General features: G+C 55.6%; 1 protein-coding gene across 1 annotated transcript; it reads left to right on the top strand.

Moving 5' to 3' along the window:
* The first annotated feature begins 347 nt into the window (after nucleotides 1–347).
* LOC141040898 (uncharacterized) lies at nucleotides 348–19425 on the top strand. The gene is made up of 4 exons (XM_073507013.1): nucleotides 348–515; nucleotides 7891–8167; nucleotides 8250–8421; nucleotides 19233–19425. Exons 1-4 carry the CDS (start codon nucleotides 348–350, stop codon nucleotides 19423–19425), a joined length of 810 nt encoding a protein of 269 aa, XP_073363114.1.
* The last annotated feature ends 1829 nt before the right edge of the window (nucleotides 19426–21254 follow it).

Here is a 21254-nt window from a genome sequence, read left to right as displayed (position 1 = left end):
ACCCACTACCAATGCCGCAACCAGCCCGACGGGGAACGAACAACAAGCTTCGTCGCTGCACCCCTCCGTGCTGAGAGACAGACGCACGACCACCCCGTTGCTGACTCCTGCGAGCTTGTCATCTCACGCTCGTCATGGGTTCACGGACGCGCAGGCGGCGCTACTCATGGCGCACGAGCTCCTGCGCTACCGCCCCATCGACGACTTCTACGAGGACTGGCTGGATCGTATCGCCGAGCTCATCAGCGTCGCTGGGGGCTCTCCTGCGCCAACCCTTTCGCTGCCTCACCCACCTCCTGCTGCGGGCGACGTAGCCCATCGAGCGCCTCCACCACCTCCCCATCAAGATGTCGTCCTCGGGCGAAGGCGTGCGGCCCCGCAGCGTGACCCGCCATGCAGGGTGCCCGCACGCGAAGAAGGAAGCTGCTAAGAGATCCAGCGGCCGTGAGAAGGTGCTCCCGTGCTCCCTGCACCGCTATGCTAGGACCTGGCGCCGCCTGCGGCGGCGGCACGTGGTTACCAAGACCAGGCTCCACCTCCACGACGAGCTCCGGTGACCACCGCGGGCTGCCGCTCCTTCACCCCCGAGCTGCGTAGCGTGGTCTGGCCCGGCAAGTTCGAGCCTGACCTACCTCCGCGCTACGACGGCACCCCCGACCCTGCTAAGTTCCTGCAGCTCTATGAGCGGAGCATTGAGGTAGCTAATGGCGACGAAAAGGTCATGGCGACTTGGTTTCCCATGGCTCTCAAGGATGGCGCGCGCTCATGGCTCCTGAACCTGCCCGCGGGATCGATCTCCTCCTGGGGCGAGATGCGCGAGCATTTCGTCGCCAACTTCCACGGCACTCATGACCGCCCGCCAGTCGCGGGTGACCTGCGGCGCATCAAGCAGCAGCTAGGGCGAGGCCATCATCTCAGCATTCTCTGATGGCGTCCGTGATGTCAATATGAAGGAAGAGCTTGCCATACACGAGGACGTATGCATGGCTCTGGAGATGTTCAACATGGCGACCAAGTGCGCGAGAGCTGAGGAGGGATGCCTCTCCCACCTCGAGCTTCCAGCTGCCGACCTAGAATACAAGAAGGCTAAGACCAAGGACGTAAAGCGCAAAGGGGCGGCCATGCTCGCGGCTGCGACCACCTAGAATCATACAAGGGCAACCACCCATTCTGCGCCTTCCAGAATGTACACATGCACAACACCAACGACTGTCAGGAGCTCAGGGCCATCCGCGACGGGCGCTTCGGTCGACACCCCGAGCGCAACGACCGAGGCTACGGCCACGAAGGAGGCAGAAGTGGAGGACGCTGGAACGACCGCGGCCCCCGCCAGGAGTGGCGCGGCCGGCCCTGCGAGGACCGCTGGCAGGACCAGCCTCGTGAGGGCGCCTGGAGGGACCAGCCTCGTGAGGACCGTCCTCAGGGCAACGCCGGCCTCCCTCCGCTGCCGCCACCACCAAGAAGGAACGACGACCACCACCAAGACGAGGGGGCTGGGGGCTTCCAGGAGCCTCACGCCATAGCCTGCATCTTAGGTGGCGCTCAGGCCCCAGACTCTCATCGCATCTTCAAGCAGTTCGCCCGTGAGGTGAATGACGCCCTCCCCAGGCTTGAGGCCACGTGTCCGCTCAGGTGGTCCAAGTGCACCATCACCTTCAGCTCGTCTGACCAGCTCAAGTGCACGGCAACCACCAGCGCCCTCCCGATGCTCTGCTCACCCGTCATCAGCAATGTCCTCGTCACGAAGACCCTCATCGATGGCGGTGTGGGGCTTAGTCCTTCCCGTTGAGACATTCGACCGCCTCCAAGTGCCATATGATCAGCTACAGCCCACCAAGCCCTTCTCAGGAGTGATTGATGGCTCCACCACCCCAATAGGGCAGATTCGCCTCCCTGTCACCTTCGGCCAGTGTGACAACTACCGCACCGAGCTCATCGATTTAGACATCGCCCATAGTTGCCTTCCATACAATGCCATCCTTGGGTATCAGGCCCTGCCAAATTCATGGCAGTGACTCACCATGGTTACAATGTCCTCCAGATGCTAGGGAACCGCGACATCATCACGGTTGCCTGCGAGGAGAAGGGCGCAGTGTGCTCCCTTGAGTGCGCCTACCAAGCTGCAACAATTGAAGACCCAGACAACGAAGGCACTATCTACCCTCCTGAGGCAGTCCTCAAGAAGAAGAAGCAGTTGCTCCACCAAGAGCCTCAAGAGAGCGGTATCTCCAGCGGCACCACCTCAGGACCAGCGCCCATGGATGGGGCGCCTCCGTCTCTCGCATAGGAAGGCGTGCTCGGCGCCCTCCTCAGGCTGGGCTCAGGGGCTCTTTTATGGAGGGCCTCTGACTTAGCCAATGTCATGAGGGAGGCGCTCGGGCACAACATGGAGGCATGCTTCATCGCAAGCTTCCCTCATGAGGGCGCAAGGCACGGGGTGCCTGGCGCTCAGGATTTCATCACCACGGCGACCGAGGAGCTTCAAGAGGGAAGAGCCATGTGTGGCGACCGCCGCCCACCACTTGGTGCTGTTCCTTGTCCTGGCGAGGACAATGAGCTGCGCGTCTGCATCAAAATCCCAGGGCTCAACAGAGCCGCATCTCAGGAGCGCTTCTGGCCTTCACACGTTGGTCGGTGCGAGGGGCCCCCTCACAGCTACGTCCGCATGCCTTCTGGCTTGCCGAACGCGGCCGTTACCTTCCAGCGTTGCCTGCGAAGCATTCTGGCAACTCGGGAGGGTAGGCACCATGTGGTCCTGCAGGAGATGGCGACGGTTCTTCATGAGCCTCCTGAGCCCCCAGAGCCTCCCGAGGTTCTGGACCCAGGCGGCCCGTAAGGAGCAGTTTCTTCAACACGTGTCTTCGGCTGCTCCAACCTCTCTCCAGCAACGGTGCCAGGTGACTCTTTTTAGTTTATTCAGTTGGGGGCGCCCCTCGGGTTGCATTGTCCCCAGGTCGCACGGGCCTATACCTGCGACATGTATCCTTTTGCATCTTTAACTTACTCTGTTGGGGGCGCTCCTCGAGCTGCATCATCCCCAGGCGGCATGGGTCTGTCCTTGCGGGATGCTCCTCCCATGAGTTACTTTATGATTATCACCTGCTTGCCTGTTGCCCTTCGCGGCCTTCCGTGTTGCTGACCGGCCTCTTGCTCATCCTGCAACGGGGGCTACACATGCTGGCATGGCGCTTGTGCTCGGGTCCGTCCCTGCAACGCTGACAAATCTGAGAGATCGAGCTCTGGCTCATGGCCCGCACCGCGCACGTCACCGCACCAGATTCTCAGTGCTTTCATCTTCTTGCGGAAAGATCAGCGGCATGAGAACAAACGCGATTATGAGCTGTATCCTCCTCTCGAACTAACCCGCAGGAATCTCCCGAGCTTAGCTATGGGTGGCCTCTCCGGTTGCCCTCCTTTTGCATGATTCGCTTGCGCGTGAAAGGGGGGGGGGCTCCTGAGCATCGCGCCTCAGGAGCTCCTACTGACTCTCCAGCTCTCACCCCCTAGCCTTGACCAAGGCATCGCGACCTGGCATACCAGCGACGGCTGAGCTTGCTCGAGGGTCGAGACCCGAGGACGCAGAGCACTTAGAAGAGCAAGGAAGGGGGAAGCCAGCGTGAGCCTCACTTAGTAACACTGCTGCTGAAGTGCAAATTGGAAGCTGTACAGGGAACCACCTCAGGCTCGATAAGACAAGTCTCAAATTCGTGTTAGCACGATGTCGCAGTTGGAATTTTTGATTCTCCCAGCCATGCTCTGGCAATGCCGCCTTTCTTTTCTGCCTTCGGGACGCTGCTTGCACGCCAAAGGGGACCTCTTGGGCATCGCGCCTCAGGAGCTCTTACCGGACCTTGGGCAGCTCACCTCCTGGCCTTGACCACGACATCACGACCTGGCATACCAGCGACGGCTGAAGCTCGCCTGGTGTCGTGGAATTATCACGGCAGATGTCCTTGAGCTAGGACTTAGTCGTGGAGCCATCGCAACCAGGAAGCTTGAAGGGGTTATGCGGGACAAGGAACACGAGGGTTTATACTGGTTCAGCCCCTTACGGTGAAGGTAAAAGCCTACGTCCAGTTTGAGGTGATATTGATTAGGGTTACGATCGCCAGGAGCTAAATAGCTATCCCCGGCTCTCGATGAGATTGTTCTCGCCCTTAAACCGCTCCGGGTCGTCCCTTTATATAGGGAGGCTGACGCCCAGCAGCCCTTAGAGTCCCGGCCGGCTCATAAGAGTGTCCGGCTCGGACTCTAAACTATACTTGCCTTACGCTACAAGTTCTACTATAATAATGATTGTAACTACAGGCCTTAAGCCATATCCAGGTCTCAGCCCATCTCTGGCCCATCGTCTTGAAACTTGGCTCCGGGCTTCTGGTAACGACCGTACGAGTAACCCGGCCCCTCCTGGCGGGTGACTCTAAGGTCTATATCCTCAACATTAGGCCCCAGATTGATTTGAGCTGGCTCATGTCAATCTTCAACTCTTCTGACAGAAAAAATCTCCGGTTTATCATTCACGTGAAGGCCATAACCCGGAGTGACGTCATCCTCCGGACTCCGGATAATCCGCCATGACATCATCCTCCATTAAGTCCGTTTTTACTCCGCCAGATCCGCAACGGATCTTTGCTTTACTGTCATTCCGAAAATCGAGGCGTCATGGGGGGGAGATAACCACGCCGTGGTCTCCTTGAATCTCGCGCCCACTTATGACCTCGCCTTATAAATAGGCCGGCCCAACGGGCTCTTCTCACGCTCTCTTCTTCCTCCTCGCACCGTCGCTCCTCTGCCCGAGCTCTGCCACTGCCGCCACCGTCGCGCCCCTGATCTTCATCAACCCGGCCGCTGCATCACCCTGACTCGGACCAGATAAACGGCGGCGGCTTCCGCTCTTCTCCAACTCTGGTGAGTCTCTTCTGCCTTGTTAGAACAGATCTGCGGTAGAGTTCAAACATTTCATCCGTGTTCTTCACCCTTGTCCGCAGGCTTCGGTAGTTCTCGTAGTTGCCACCCTTGTTTGATCTTAGATATGTATAGACTTGCTGCAGTAGTTGTTTATTACTCATTTCACCTGCAAAACACACTTCTTTCCACTGCATAAGATCTCCTTCGAGCTCAAGAACTCCCCTGCGTCCGCATTTTAGGTCTAGAAAATTTTCTTTGCTCCGACTATTTTGATCCAAAAAAGTTACGGTAGTATGTGAAACCTGTTTTACCACACTTAGTAAAAACTGCAACCATTGAATCTTGGCGGCTTACATTTCCGGCTTAAAGAAAACACGCGCCGTAGAACTTTCCGGTTTAAAGAGAACCATGCTCTGTAGAATCCTCCGGCTTAACTGTGGTAAAGCCGTAGATAACCAACTTACTCTGAATCCCCCTGCGGCTTAAATAACCCGCTGTATCTGAATATATATCATTAGTCCCCTTCATAAGCCGCCATCTTAGTTTGAACGATAGATCTCCGGCTTATATTTAACCCGGACACGTTTCTCTTTATCATAGACTACCAACCTTCACCATGCCTCCCAAGGCTCCCATCACTTGCAACTGGATGAGGTCCAACGTCACCGACGAGACCCTGGCCAATTTCGTTAATTCCGGATATTTGCCTAAGAAGGAAATTATGTCCTACCGTGCCCCTGACCCATCGGAAGAGAGACCACAGCCAAGGGACGGGGAGGTAGTGATCTTTGGAGACCATATGAGCCGGGGCTTCGCACCGCCCGGCTCAAAGTTTTTCAGGGACGTGCTCAACTTCTTTGACCTACGGCCTCAGGATATAGGACCCAACTCCGTATCCAACATCTGCAACTTCCAAGTCTTTTGCGAAGTGTACCTTGGAGAAGAGCCTAGTCTGCTGCTCTTCAGAGAGCTGTTTTACTTAAACCGCCAAAATGAGTGTGCCAACGGGCCAAGTCTGGAGTTAGGCGGCATCTCCATCCAGCGGCGTAGGGACTGTCTTTTCCCTTACGCTGAGCCACCGAGCCACCCCAAGGACTGGAATATGACTTGGTTCTATTGCCAAGATACGTCCCCGGCTGACGAGAACCCGCTGCCCGGCTTTCGCCCAACACGTCTAGAGCCGACTCATCCGCTGTCGGACAAACTGACTGCAGCGGAACGCCAGCCTCTGCTTCCAACTATCAATAAGATCAAGGCCCTGCTAGGCAACGGTCTGAACGGAATTGACCTGGTCCGGGTCTGGATCTCATGGCGGGTGATCCCATTGAGCCGCCGCCCCGGCTTAATGTGTGAGTACACAGGGCGAAAGGATGACCCGCAGAGGCACAGTCGCAATGATCTTCCAGAAGACGTTGCAGAGGAAGAGACCAAGGCTCTTCTAAACGAGAGCCTAGCAGATTGCGGAAGAACCGGGTTAGCCCCCTTCTGCAAGACCAATCCAGCCCCAGCGGTAAGCCGCTGACTTTAACTATTATCTTCGTCTGTATGTAACCCTTATCTGAACCGTTTTAAGAATCAATCATTGTATCTTTCAGGCTGATGATAAGTTCTGGCGGGTCAAATATGACCATGAAGCGGCCAAGAAGGCCAGGAAGGCGAAGAAAGCCGCCAAGAAAGCCGCCCCTCGCAAAAAGGGAAGCAAACCCACTGCTTCGGAGCTAATGCAATTAAGCGACAGCTCCGAGTCAGAGGTAACTCTTAAACCTTTAAATTCTTGCTATATTTGTTGTTTGTTGCTGTCCGCCTTATCAACACTTGCTCATTGACAGGATGACACCGGCGCCAGTAACCCGGTGGTTGAAGAGGTAACGTCACTTTCCTCCGACTCGGAGCCCTTGCCACAGCTGAAAGTCCGAAGAGTAACCCGAAAAGTAAGCTTTTCACATCCTTTAGCTCATCAAGATCCTCAATTTCTTTTGAAGCAGCAGGTTCAAGAAAGCCGGCGTCACATCCGGGCCCGCAAGGACACCGACCTCCCCGCCGGGTTACCCGATGCAACAAGGAAGCGTCGCACTGAGGTTTTTTCTCACATGTACCCTTTTCATCCATTGGCGGGTGTTATCCGTCAGCCACTCAACTCTTCTGACTCCAATTACCAGGAGACCTCCCCCTCTTCGGGTGACTCCATGCAGTCAAATCTACCGGCCTTCAAGACTGCGCCCGGGTAATAACAATCTTCTTACATTATCTTGTCTGTACTTACTCTTTGTGTGCCTAACACTTCTGTCTTTTCAGTGCCCAGGCAAAGCTCACCAAAAGAGCGAAGAAGACCAGGTCAGCCGGAGTGCCAGACTTACCTGACCCGGAGGCGACGGCTCAAGAGCCGCCAGCTGCCTCCGCCCCTGAAGCCACCACTCCAATGGACACGGCGCCTGAGGCCCCTGCCCCGACTACCAAGGCGACGACTGAAGCTTCGGTTAACCCGGAGGCCTCCGGCTCAGCTCCACCAGCAGACGACCCGGACGTGGTAATCACCCGGACGGAATTCGTTGAGCCGGGGAGACCGACCGTGTTGGCCAAATGCTCCGCGAAGGGGGAGTTGCTGCAGCCCCACCGGGTGAACCTGGACCTCTCCGGCTACACCGACTTGAGCATTGGAGAGCTCGTCTCTGGCTACATCAGCCAAGTACACAAGAGCCGGGATGCCGAGGTTGCCATGGTCAACCAGATTCAACAAAAATCTGAGGTATCCTTCTGCTGTCTTCTTACTTTACTGCATAGTTACCTTTACCATGCTAGCCCCCAAGTCGACGACTTATACTTGAATATGTTGTAGACTTAGGTTCCGGCTTATTCAACTGAGCCAGCAGTATGTAGATAGATACGTTCAATATGCATTAGCCCCCAAGTGCCAAGTGTCTTTGCTTGGAAAACGCTTGGGACTTATATAATGACTGTTAATTAACCCGGAAATATATACAGGCTGTTGGCAAGAAACTAGAGGCGGATCTTGCGGATCTCAAGAGCCGGCTGAAGATGCAGGAGATGGAGACCCGGAAGGCAAACGCCAAGTTTGTATCCAGCATCGCCACTCAAGAAAAATTGAAGACCGAGTTTGATGCTGAGAGGAAAGCCTGGGTCGAAGAGAAGGCCGCACTGGTGACCCGGGCGGAACAGGCGGAGAAGGCTCTCGCTGAGAAGACCGCCGAGCTCTCCGGCCTAAAGCGCCAGGTTTCCCAAATGGTGGCCGCTATCTTCGGTAAGCCGCCTCACCGGCTTTCATCAAGTTTGTATATGTTATAACTCATCCTTGTCACCGGCTTATCTGATTCTGTTAACAGGTCCCAGGAGTGCCAACCTCAACCAGAGCGTGGTCACCAAGTTAAAGGCCGTGTACACCCTGGTGGAACAGCTCTACACCGGGTCACAGCGTGCCTTAGCTGTGGTGGCCCTATCCAACGAGGTGCCAACTCATCTGGCCGAAGTCCTGCGCCGGCTCGCTGTTCTGCCGCAGTGGATCCAGGAGCTACGACGGGCCTCCGCGAGAGCCGGAGCAATTGCCGCGCTGAGCCGGGCCAAAGCATTCCTGCCGGAGCTAGACCCGGCAGACATCGCCCTGGGTTACCCAAGCCTGAAGGAAGACGGCTCAGCCTTCGACCAGAAGGACTTCGCGGCATGTGTGAAGGCTATACGCCCGGTGGCCACCCTCATCGGGAACGACACCGACTTGACCAAGTATCAGCCAGGTTATGATGCGGCGAATCAGAGGATTCCAACCCCTCGCTATGAAGCCCTCAATCTGATCCCGCCGGCTCGTCAGCACACCTTCGCCCCGGAGATTGACCCGGCCGGGTTAATTGACGAAGAAGCCCAATTTGAAGCTCTCAGCGGCATCGACTGGAAGTCATCAACCTTCGAGGTCTTGGGATCAGCCGGAGGAGAAGATAGGAATGATCCGGGGACTTCAACTCAGCGAGCATCATAAGTTGGCCAGCGGGTCATCAAACAATGTTCCACTCTTTAGACTTGAAGAGTTATTGTAATAGAGTAAGTGCAACAGTTCATCTCTGCCGTGCCATCGTGCACGTTTTGAATGCAAAAATCCTTTGAAATTGCTTCTTTGATGTTTCTCCGGGTCATAATCATCCCTTTGCTTTTCTCAACCTCAAAACGTGCCTTTAAGTATCTGCATAGAAAGGCAAATCACAAGTCTCGAGGCGGCTTACCGCCCTGAGAATCAGGTGTTTGAGATAAATAACCCGGAATATGACTCAAAAAAGACTGGTCCTTAATTATACTCGGAACATAGCCAAAATACCACACTTAATAGCCTATAAGCATCTTCCGGTTTAAATAACCCGGGTAGTAAGGTTGACACCTTAACTCCGATTTACTTGCCTTGATGACACCCATGACGTGCAACTAACACTGCAAACCAAAGTTAAGCCGGCAAGTGAAACCCGGCCATACACACCTCAGAGTAAACTTGTGAAAAGCAGAAGAACTTAGGGGCTTCCGGTTCGAATACGACCAGAGTCCCGGCCCAAAGGGGTTAAGCCAAGATTCGGATATGATCATATAGCCCCCAGTGGGTGTGGCGATGCCAATCAAGAGGGTACCGACATCTATGTTCTCTTTGGTTCGAATACGACCCATGTTTGAACAAGAAGCCCCCAAGTGATTCTTAAAATTGTTTAACGACGCTGATTCAAATACGATCCACGTCGGTTCTCAGAGGAGTTAAACTATGATTCAAATATGACCAAAGGCAACCTCCCAATGAGCTCGGCACTTTGCCAATCAAATGGGTATCGACAGCTATGTTCTCTTTGGTTCGAATACGACCCATGTTTGAACAGGAAGCCCCCAAGTGACTTTACTGCTTACGGCTAGATTCGAATACGATCATAAGCCGGATCCTCCTTTAAGTCAGCATGTAATCTTGTAATAAAAACAACACACACATATTTGGAGGAGAGAAAAGGACAGAGGTCCTGCTTTATTGCTTATCATAATATATACATGGCTAAGATAAATATGTACACCACGAGAGCCGGTAGCTCAAGTGTAGTAAGGCCGAAGCTGAGCTATGTTCCACGGCCGACGGGTCTCTTCCTCAGATTTACGTGAATCTTTGTGCTCCCGAATATCAATGAGGTAATATGACCCGTTGTGCAAGTTCTTGCTGACCACAAAGGGCCCTTCCCAAGGTGGGGATAACTTGTGTGCATCTGTTTGATCCTGGATGAGCCGGAGCACAAGGTCGCCTTCCTGGAAGACCCGGGATTTGACCCGGCGGCTATGATAATGGCGCAGGTCTTGTTGGTAAATCGCTGAACGGGCTGCTGCCACATCACGCTGTTCGTCCAACAAGTCCAGAGCATCTTGGCGTGCCTGTTCATTATCCGTCTCAACATAAGCCGCCACGCGGGGTGAATCGTGACGGATGTCGCTAGGGAGGACTGCTTCTGCTCCATAAACCATGAAGAAAGGCGTGAAGCCTGTAGACCTGTTAGGAGTAGTGTTGATGCTCCATAAGACGGAGGGCAACTCCTCCACCCAACAACCCGGCGTCCGTTGCAAAGGGACCAAAAGCCGGGGCTTGATGCCCTTCAGAATTTCCTGGTTGGCTCTCTCAGCTTGACCATTGGATTGAGGATGAGCCACTGAAGAAACATCAAGTCGGATATGCTCTCGTTGACAAAATTCTTCCATGGCGCCTTTGGAGAGATTGGTGCCATTGTCAGTTATAATGCTGTGCGGAAAACCAAAGCGGAAAATCACCTTTTTCATAAATTGAACCGCCGTGGCTGCATCGCATTTGCTAACTGGCTCAGCTTCCACCCACTTTGTGAACTTGTCAACTGCCACCAAGAGGTGGGTCTTCTTATCCTTGGACCGTTTAAAAGGCCCAACCATATCAAGCCCCCAGACCGCAAAGGGCCAAGTGATTGGGATCATCCTCAACTCCTGAGCCGGCACATGAGCCCGTCGTGAGAACCTTTGGCAACCATCACATTTACTGACCAAGTCCTCTGCATCAGCATGAGCCGTCAGCCAATAAAAACCATGACGGAAAGCCTTGGCTACAAGGGATTTTGAGCCGGCATGATGGCCACAATCCCCTTCATGGATCTCCCGCAAGATCTCTTGGCCTTCCTCAGGGGAGATACAACGTTGAAATGCCCCTGAAACACTGCGATGATGTAACTCGCCATCGATGACGATCATTGACTTAGCCCGCCGGGTTATTTTCCTGGCCAAAGTTTCATCCTCAGGCAACTCTCCCCGGGTTATATAAGCCAGATATGGCATTTTCCAGTCTGGTATGACATGAAGAGCCGCCACCAGTCGTGCCTCCAGGTCAGGGATAGCCAAGTCTTCCTCTGTAGGCAACTTAACCGAAGGGTTATACAAGACATCCAGGAAAGTGTTAGGCGGCACCGGCTTTCGCTGAGAGCCTAGCCGGCTTAAAGCATCAGCCGCCTCATTCTTCCTGCGATCAATGTGCTCCACTTGGTATCCCTGAAAGTGCCCAGCAATGGCATCAACCTCGCGGCGATAAGCCGCCATGAGAGGATCCTTAGAATCCCACGTGCCTGATACTTGTTGAGCCACCAAGTCTGAGTCACCAAAGCACCTTACCCGGCTTAAGCTCATCTCCTTAGCCATCCGAAGACCGTGGAGCAAAGCCTCGTATTCAGCCGCATTGTTAGTGCAAGGAAACATCAACTGTAGCACATAATGGAACTTGTCACCCTTAGGGGAAGCCAATACAACGCCAGCCCCCGAGCCCTCCAGCTGCCTGGACCCATCAAAGTGAATAGTCCAATAAGTGTTATCCGGCTTTTGCTCAGGCACTTGTGACTCTGTCCAATCATTGATGAAATCCACCAAATCCTGAGATTTAACAGCAGTGCGTGGCACATATTTGAGGCCATGAGGTCCAAGTTCTATAGCCCACTTAGCAATTCTCCCTGTGGCCTCTCTGTTTTGAATAATATCACCAAGAGGGGCAGAACTGACCACAGTGATGGGATGACCCGGAAAATAATGCTTAAGCTTCCGGCTCGCCATGAACACACCATACACAAGCTTCTGCCAATGCGGGTACCGCTGCTTGGACTCAATGAGCACTTCGCTGACATAATAAACCGGCCGCTGAACCGGATGCTCCTTACCCACCTCCTTGCGCTCCACCACAATAGCCGCGCTGACGGCTCGTGTGTTTGCCGCCACATACAGTAGCAAGGGCTCCTTATCAACCGGAGCAGCAAGGACTGGGGGCTCTGCCAGCTGCTTTTTCAAATCCTCAAAAGCGGTATTAGCTGCATCATTCCAGACAAAGTTATCAGTTTTCTTCATCAACTGATATAAGGGCATAGCCTTCTCACCCAAACGTCTTATAAACCGGCTTAAAGCAGCGATGCGACCCGCCAAGCGCTGAACGTCATTTATACACGCCGGCTTAGCTAGGGAGGTGATGGCCTTGATCTTCTCCGGGTTAGCCTCAATGCCTCTGTCAGAAACTAAGAAGCCCAATAGTTTGCCTGCAGGAACACCAAAAACACACTTGGCCGGGTTAAGCATCATCTTATAGACCCGGAGATTGTCAAAGGTTTCTCTTAAGTCATCTATCAGGGTTTCCTCCTTGATGGATTTAACCACAATATCATCCACGTAAGCGTGAACATTGCGCCCGATCTGTTTATGCAGACAGTTCTATACACAACGCTGGTAAGTCGCCTGTGCACACTTGAGTCCAAAGGGCATAGACACATAGCAGAAGGCTCCAAAGGGAGTGATGAACGCCGTCTTCTCCTGGTCCTTAACTGCCATCTTAATCTGATGATACCCGGAATAAGCATCCAAGAAACTTAAGCGTGCACAACCTGCCGTAGCATCAATGATTTGATCAATACGGGGGAGGGCAAAAGGATCAGCCGGACACGCCTTGTTCAAGTCCGTGTAGTCCACACACATCCGCCAGGTGCCGTTCTTCTTGATCACGAGCACCGGGTTAGCCAACCACTCTGGGTGAAAGACTTCAACGATAAACCCGGCCGCCAAGAGCCGGGCCACTTCTTCACCAATAGCTTTTCGCCTCTCTTCATTAAACCGCCGAAGGAATTGTCTGACCGGCTTAAATTTCGGATCAACATTGAGAGTGTGCTCAGCGAGTTCTCTAGGTACACCTGGCATGTCAGAAGGTTTCCACGCCAAGATGTCCCTATTCTCACGGATGAACTCGATGAGTGCGCTTTCCTATTTCGGGTCCAGATTTGCACTGATGCTAAACTGCTGAGACGAGTCACCTGGAACAAAATCAACAAGTTTAGTCTTGTCAGCTGATTTAAATTTCATTGCTGGTTCATTCTCCGTGGTTGGCTTTTTCAGAGAGGTCATATCTGTTGGGTCAACATTGTCTTTGTAAAACTTCAACTCCTCTGTAGCACAAACAGACTCTGCATAAGCCGCGTCGCCTTCCTCGCACTCTAGAGCCACTTTCCGGCTGCCGTGAACCGTAATAGTCCCGTTGTGACCCGGCATTTTGAGCTGTAAGTACACATAACACGGCCGTGCCATGAACTTGGCGTAAGCCGGCCGTCCAAATATAGCATGGTATGGCTTCTTATCTTGACCACCTCAAAGGTCAACTTCTCCACCCTGTAGTTGTTCTCATCACCAAAAGCCACTTCCAATTCAATCTTGCCGACTGGATAAGCCGACTTACCAGGTACCACACCATGGAAGATAGTGTTTGACTGGCTGAGGTTCTTATCAACCAACCCCATACGGCGAAAAGTCTCGTAATAGAGGATATTGATGCTGCTGCCTCCATCCATGAGTACCTTTGTGAACTTATAGCCTCCCACCTGAGAAGCCACCACTAAGGCCAAGTGGCCCGGGTTATCCACCCGGGGAGGGTGATCCTCCCTACTCCACACTATAGGCTGCTCAGACCACCGCAAGTAGCGTGGAACCGCCGGCTCAACAGCATTCACAGCCCTCTTGTGAAGCTTCTGATCTCGTTTGCACAAACTAGTGGTAAACACATGATACTGTCCACCGCTAAGCTGCTTTGGATTGGTCTGATAACCCCCCTGCTGCTGTTGATGGCCCTGGCCAGACTGTTGATTAAAGCCCCCTTGACCGCCCTAAGGGCCAGAATTTGAGCCGCCCCCCGGGCCATGAAAGCCGCCGGCGCCTGAGCCGCCAGCACCTGAGCCGCCACCCGGGCCATTGTAGTTTTTAAAGGCCTTCATGATTGCACAATCCTTCCACAGATGAGTCGCTGGCTTCTCTCTAGAGCCGTGTCTCGGACAAGGCTCATTCAACAGCTGCTCCAGAGAAGGTCCTGACCCGCCGCCTCGGGGAGGAGGCCTCCCCTTGCGTCGCTGGTTGTTACCTTGGGAGTTGGCGTTGGCTACGAACTCTAGGCTGCCATCGGCCTTGCGCTTGCCTCCTCCTTGGTTCCCCGGGTTAAACTGAGGACCCTTGCCATTGCCGTTATTCTTTCCCTTCCCTGTCCTTTCATCATCTGAAGGGGGATCCTTGGTACCATCGGAATCGGCGTACTTGACAAGAGCCGCCATTAGTGTGCCCATATCAGTGCAGTCACGTTTAAGCCGCCCAAGTTTCATCTTTAGGGGCACAAAGCGACAGTTTTGTTCCAACATTAAGACTGCAGAGCCGGCATCCATCTTATCTGATGAATGTATGATCTCCTTGACCCGGCGAACCCAATGGGTCGTGGATTCACCCTCCTGCTGCTTACAGTTAGTCAGATCCACAATTGACATAGACTGCCTACATGTATCTTTGAAGTTTTGGATGAACCGGGCTTTCAGCTCAGCCCAAGACCCAATGGAATTCGGTGGTAGCCCTTTCAACCACGTACGGGCAGTTCCATCTAACATCATGGTGAAATACTTGGCCATGGCCGCCTCACTGACCTCCAGTAGCTCCATAGCCATCTCATAACTCTCAATCCAGGCCGCGGGTTGTAAGTCAGTTGTACAGTTAGGCACCTTCCTAGGGCCCTTGAAGTCCTTAGGCAGACGTTCATTACGGATAGCTGGCACAAAACAAGGAACGCCCCCGGTCCTGGTAGGGATACCCACATCAACGGAAGTCGTCGGGTAAGCCGGGGGGGGGGGTCTGGTAAGCCGTCAATTGAGGCGCTTGCTCCGCCTCTTGCCGCGCTTGGTCTGCTGCGTAAAACGCTCCATTATGAGCCGGGCCATGGCCAAGGGGCGGGTCATGGCGTCGGACATTACTTGAGCCGGTTGCTGAGACCATGTGCCGGCTGTAACTCAGGCTCTGGCCTGGACGAGGGGTCGAGTGGATTCTGTCCCGGCTGTAGGAGTACGCCTCTTGCTGTGCCAGTGCCGTCTGCAGGAGTTCCCTGACCCGGCGGGTTTCGATGGCCGTCGGAGAGTCACCGTCAACTGGTAGGGCCGCCAGCCGTGCTGCCGCAGCGACCATGTTCTCCAGCGGGTTATTATAATGACCCGGGGGTATTGGCACATACTGAGGCGGGGCAGGGGGTACCTGGGGAGGCCCCATCACTCGCGGCTGAATAAGGGGTCCAGACCCGGGTGCTATGACCCCTGGCGGGTTACTAGACCCTACACCTGGCGTGTTGAAGAGGTTGCGTGGATCGTAAACCGGTAGGAGTCGAGACTGGGCCTTTTGATGCCTCCTTCTCATGACCTCATTGGCCGCGTTCTGATCCATCGTGAGTTGGAAGGACTGCGCCTGAATCAGCTGAGTCTGGGCATCGAGAGCCGCCCGCTCCGCGGCCAGCCTGATTCCTTCTGCTGCAAGATCCTCTTTAGCTTTTATCAGATCCAATTTCAACTGTGCCACCTCCGCATCATGCTGGGCTTGAGCCACCGGGTAAACCGTGGCGGTTAACAGGGCCGTCATCTTGTCCGTGAGATCCATCAGCACCTGAGCCGGAGAAGGCATCGGGTTTCCTGATCCAGCAGCGGGGTTCTGAACAGGCTGCGCACCAGCCATAAAAACTCCAACCTGACTTGGCGGCTCAAAAAGGTCTGGAATACTGTCGCCATCGGAACAGCCCATGAGCCTGCCATCTTGAAGTTGGTACAACGAGTTTGACTCATCAGTGGCCGACTCGCCGTCAGAGCCGGCGGCCGCCTCATCACCAGACCCGGATGGATCAGAGGCCCCTCCATGGATGCATCCCACAAAAGCGCGCCTTAAGGCAGGCCGGGCCCTGGCGGGTCGTGCACGCTGAGCCGTTTCGATGAGATTGGCGCAGAGATCTGGCTCGGGGCCCGGCTCACCAATCTTGCCAATGAAGACATGAATTCCGCCAAAGGGGACCCGGTACCCGTACTCAATTGAGCCGGCGTCGGGGCCCCAGTCCGCATCATCGATGTAGAGCTTGCCGCGACGACTCTTGGTCATCCGGCCCACGGCGTATCCCTTGAGCCCTTCGAAGCTGCCCTTCAAGAACTCAAATCCACCGTGCGCTGGCCCCACGGTGGGCGCCAACTGTCGTGGAATTATCACGGCAGATGTCCTTGAGCTAGGACTTAGTCATGGAGCCATCGCAACCAGGAAGCTTGAAGGGGTTATGCGGGACAAGGAACACGAGGGTTTATACTGGTTCAGCCCCTTACGGTGAAGGTAAAAGCCTACGTCCAGTTTGAGGTGATATTGATTAGGGTTACGATCGCCAGGAGCTAAACAGCTATCCCCGGCTCTCGATGAGATTGTTCTCGCCCTTAAACCGCTCCGGGTCGTCCCTTTATATAGGGAGGCTGACGCCCAGCAGCCCTTAGAGTCCCGGCCGGCTCATAAGAGTGTCCGGCTCGGACTCTAAACTATACTTGCCTTACGCTACAAGTTCTACTATAATAATGATTGTAACTACGGGCCTTAAGCCATATCCGGGTCTCAGCCCATCTCTGGCCCATCGTCTTGAAACTTGGCTCCGGGCTTCTGGTAACGACCGTACGAGTAACCCGGCCCCTCCTGGAGGGTGACTCTAAGGTCTATATCCTCAACACCTGGGGACTGGGACCTTGCGGCGTAGAGTGCTAAGCTACTGCAAGGATGAAATGGGGGGACAATGCCAAAGCAAGATACGCAACCACAATCTTATAGTCGGAATAATAAGCGCTGGAGCAAAAGCATTACAGTTTCTTTACACACACCCGGAGGGTTCGTCTTGATTCCTCGCAGTGAACAAAAGAAGGAAAACCCCAAGAAGCCCTCACTACGAACGTCGCCGCCGACGCCATCATCAATGGTGGGCCACGAGAGGCCAATGCCAACCCCATCCAGGTCATCGGCGACGACGGGCGGACGCCGCTGCCGCGCTCCGGGCACGGTGGGAGCTTGGTGGCGCGTAGCTGTCGTCGCTCGTCTCCGGAGACTCGCTCGGCTCGGGAGAGTCGCTGGACCCCCAGGAGTCGTCACCGCTCCTGGAGGAGCTACCAGCAGGACCGGGGGTAGGCTCGGCGCTTGCTGCCGCGCCCCCTCGGCTGCTTCCTCCAGGGCAGCGCTCTAGGCGGCGGCCTTCCTCGTCGAAGACCTTGAAGAACAGCATGGAGGCGCCGTCGTACTCGAAATGGATGGCGAGGGCCCCCTCCGCGCGGCAAGCGCGGGCAACCTCGCCCCGTCCACGGGTCATGAAGATCTTGCCCGGGGAGACAACCTCGACCTCCGCCCCCGTGGCTAGAGTGCTGCACTCGGCATGCTGCAACGACAGTTCGAGTGGCCCTCTTGGCGGCATCTCTTCGGCAAAGAACCACGGAAGCTTGATCCACGTGCGCGGCGACATCGCCGCCCACACTATGAACTCGCGAGAGGAGCCCTCGGTGTTGGTTCATGGGCCCATAGCTCGTGCTACCACAGCCTGACCACTGCGGCCGTGGCTCACGCAATGCGGAGCGCTTCCGCCTCCTCCGAAGCCCCGCGCTTGGGCGTACAGGGGGAGCGGGTAGCCAGGCGGCGGCCGCTTGTACCAAGGCCGCATCACCTCCCCCTGCTCCCTGATGTCATGAGGACGCCTGGACCTCTTCTTCGGTGGGAGCAGCTCAGGCTCCTCAAGGGGGATCTTTCCTTTCTCCGCGACGGAGAACCTCCTAATAGGTGCCATGAGTATCGCGGCAAGACGGTGAGGCTACGAGGAATAAGAAGGAGCGGGCGCCGAGAAGACAGAGATGAGCGAGGGGGGCTCTACCCCTCCCCTCATTTATAGCCAGAAGGAGGCCAACCGCCGGCCTCCACGATCGCAGGTAATGATGGTTTTCTTATACATGCAGCAGGGTCTCGTCAACTCGAGCAGTTGCCGAGGCAGCGTGGGGAAGCGGAGGTGCCCATGTCTCATCAATCGCCACGCATCAGCCGAGGCCGTAGGAAGTTGGGGCCCGCAGCGCTCCGCACTTGTCCTTTGGCTCTCCCTCGAAGCCAAGTTCGAGCGCGCCTTGGGCCTGGGGCCTACTGTCGTTGTCCTGGGAATGGGGTACCCAGACTTGCCTGCCCGTGGCCCATGACGTGGCTCCATCGATGGCCTAGTACGGCCCAGCTTCAGCAGCAATATCTCAAGACCCTTGCGAGGCGGACGACACGAAGGCCTCCCTGGGGCAGCCTCGCTAGGCTGGCTCCCGAGGAGCAGAGATATCTATGTAAGGTGCACCTCGCGAGGTTCGCATGACGTGAGCCTTGACGACCAAGGCCAGGCGAGCACCAGCGGGCGTAGTGTACCAGTTTCCTCTACGGTGCTAAGGAGGCAAGCGCAGGCGCAGAGTCCCGAGGAATCAAGCAAAGGTTTCCATTCTGGTGCAACAAGACCAAGACCGCTAGGACGGCAGGACGGAGGTCATCGCGGAGCCCACGACAGCATCACCACTACACTAGAGCCTTTGGCAGGCGAAGACTACTTTTGTCAGGATAACTTTTACTAGTTGTCTCCCTTCAAACTTGGCTGTTGTGGGATCCCTTCCCGCCTAACATTTGGGAAGTGGACCAAGGCCACTATAAATAGGACCTAACCACCACCATAGGGAAAGGGGGAGAGCCATTCCACCCTCACCAGCTCACTGAGCTCAATAACACCTCACCTCCTGAGGCTGTTCATCCACTGTACTAGTTCATCCTCAGCCCCTCGAGGCAATCCACCACAAAGCTAGAGTAGGGTATTACACCGCAAGGTGGCGCGAACCAGGATAAATCTCTATGTCTCTCGTTCTTTGGGTTTGTCGAGCTAGGCCGTGGGATCGTTGAGCGGGTAGTCTAGGGAGAGTGTGTTTTTCATGCGCACCCCTGAGTTCGAACCTCTCAAGGGTCTGCGGCACCCGAAATCCAACAACAGCCCCCTATCCGGCCGACACAGGACGACTAGAAGCGCTGCTGAGAAGCGGCCCTATTGAGCCCTGGGATGTTGACGAGACGCGCAGCTCCCCACCCATGTCAGGGGCAGCAGCTGCACTGAGCGGTGCGGGGCGGCGCTCGCCGCGCATGGCCCACCCCTCCTAAAGCTCTCCGATCGCCTTGGTGATGAACCCCTGAGCGCCTGGCGCCTCGCACCCTGCACCCTGCTCGCGGAAGCGTGTGTTGAAACACGCCTCCACATGGCACCCGAACGCCTCCCGCGTGACGCTGGCCAGGTCAGAGGCCCTCCAGAGGAGAGCCCCCGAGCCCAACCCGAGAGGGGCGCTGGGCGCGCCTTCCTATGTGAGAGGGAAAGTCGCCCCATCAGCAGGCGCGCGGCCTGAGGTATGATCATTGGACGCCCCAGCCTCCTTAAGACCTCAGAGGAGTAATTGCTTCTTATTCTTGGGGACGGCCTCAGGAGGATGGATGGCACCCTCGTCATCTGAGTTCCCAACCGCTGCGGCCTGGTAGGCGCGCTCGAGGGAGCACACCGCGTTCTTCTCATCACAGGCGACCGTGATGATGCCGCAGCTTCCTCGCATCTTGAGGACGTTTTAGCCATGGTGAGTCACTGCCATGAACTTGGCGAGGACCAGATACCCGAGGATGGCGTTGTACGGGAGGCGAATGTGAGCGACGTCAAAGTCGATGAGCTCGGTGCGGTAGTTGTCGCGCTTGCCGAAGGTGAACGGAAGGCGAATCTGCTCCAGGGGGACCGTGGAGCCGTCAGTTACTCATGAGAAGGGCTTGGTGGGGAGGAGCTGGTCGTAGGGCACCTGGAGCCTCTCAAACGTCTCGGTAGAGAGGACATTCAATCTCACGCCACCGTCGATGAGTGTCTTGGTGACGAGGACGTTGCTGATGGTCGGCGAGCAGAGCATTGGGAGCGCGCTGGCGGTGGCTGCACACCTGAGCTAATCTGTAGAGTCGAAGGTGATGGCGTACTTGGACCACCTGAGGGGACGCGATGCCTCGAGCTTGGGGAGGGCCGCGTTCTCCTCACGAGCGAACTACTTGAAGCTGCGATGGGATGCGGGGGCCTGCGCACCACCCAGGATACAGGAAATAGAACTAGGCTCTTGAAAGCCCCCTGCCCCATCATCTTGGCAGTGGTCATCATTCCTCCTTGGCGGCGGTGGCAACAGAGGAAGGGCGGCGTTGCCCTGAGGATGGTCCTCGCAAGGATGGTCCTCGCAAGGCTGGCCCTGCCAGCGGTCCTCACGAGGCTGATCATGCTAGTCTTGGCGGGGGTCACGGTTGTCCCAACAGCCTCCACCACAGCCTCCTCTGTAGTTGTAGCCACGCTCGTTGCGCTCAGGGCGGCGGCCAAGGCGCCCGTCACGGATGGCCCTGAGATCTTGGCAGTCATTGGTGTTGTGGCTGTGAACGTTGTGGAAGACGCAGAACGGGCGGCTGCCCTTAGAGGATTCAGGGTGGTCGCAGCCGCGCTTCATCTCAGGCTCGGCCGGGAGCATAGCGGGGCCCTTGTGCTTCACATCCTTAGCCTTGGCCTTCTTGTCTTCAGGATCGGCCTCCGGGAGCTCAAGGAGGGAGAGGCGACCTTCTTCAGCCCTCGCGCATCTATTTGCCATGTTGAACATCTCCAGAGTCGAGCACTGGTCCTCGTGTATGGCGAGTTCTTCCTTCATCTTGACATCTCAGACACCGTCAGTGAATGCTGAAATTATGGCTTCGTCCGACACCTTAGGGATCTTGAGGCGAACATTGGTGAAGCGCTGTATGTATCTGTGCAAGATCTCCCCTGGCTACTGCTTGATGCGCTGCAGGTCGCCTGCAGCAGGGGCGCGGCCTCGAGTACCCTGGAAGTTGGTGATGAAGCGCTCGCGTAGCTCATCCTAGGAGGAGATCGATCCCACAGGGAGGTTCAGGAGCCACGAGCACGCACCATGTGGGCCATGGGAAACCAGTTC

The sequence above is a fragment of the Aegilops tauschii genome, chromosome 2 (assembly GCF_002575655.3).
Source record: "Aegilops tauschii subsp. strangulata cultivar AL8/78 chromosome 2, Aet v6.0, whole genome shotgun sequence".
NCBI lineage: Eukaryota > Viridiplantae > Streptophyta > Magnoliopsida > Poales > Poaceae > Aegilops > Aegilops tauschii.
The sequence above is the reverse complement of the archived record's forward strand: the minus strand, read 5'-3'. Positions and strand labels throughout refer to the sequence as shown.

What these genes read in the sequence shown, in the direction of transcription:
- LOC141040898 (XM_073507013.1), top strand. Translation starts at nt 348, where the DNA reads ATGTCGTCCTCGGGCGAAGGCGTGCGGCCCCGCAGCGTGACCCGCCAT. An exon ending in GCCTGCGGCGGCGGCACGTG is followed by an intron (nt 516 to 7,890) that starts GTTACCAAGACC and finishes AAATATATACAG; the next exon opens with GCTGTTGGCAAGAAACTAGA. An exon ending in CGGCTCGCTGTTCTGCCGCA is followed by an intron (nt 8,422 to 19,232) that starts GTGGATCCAGGA and finishes GAACCTCTCAAG; the next exon opens with GGTCTGCGGCACCCGAAATC.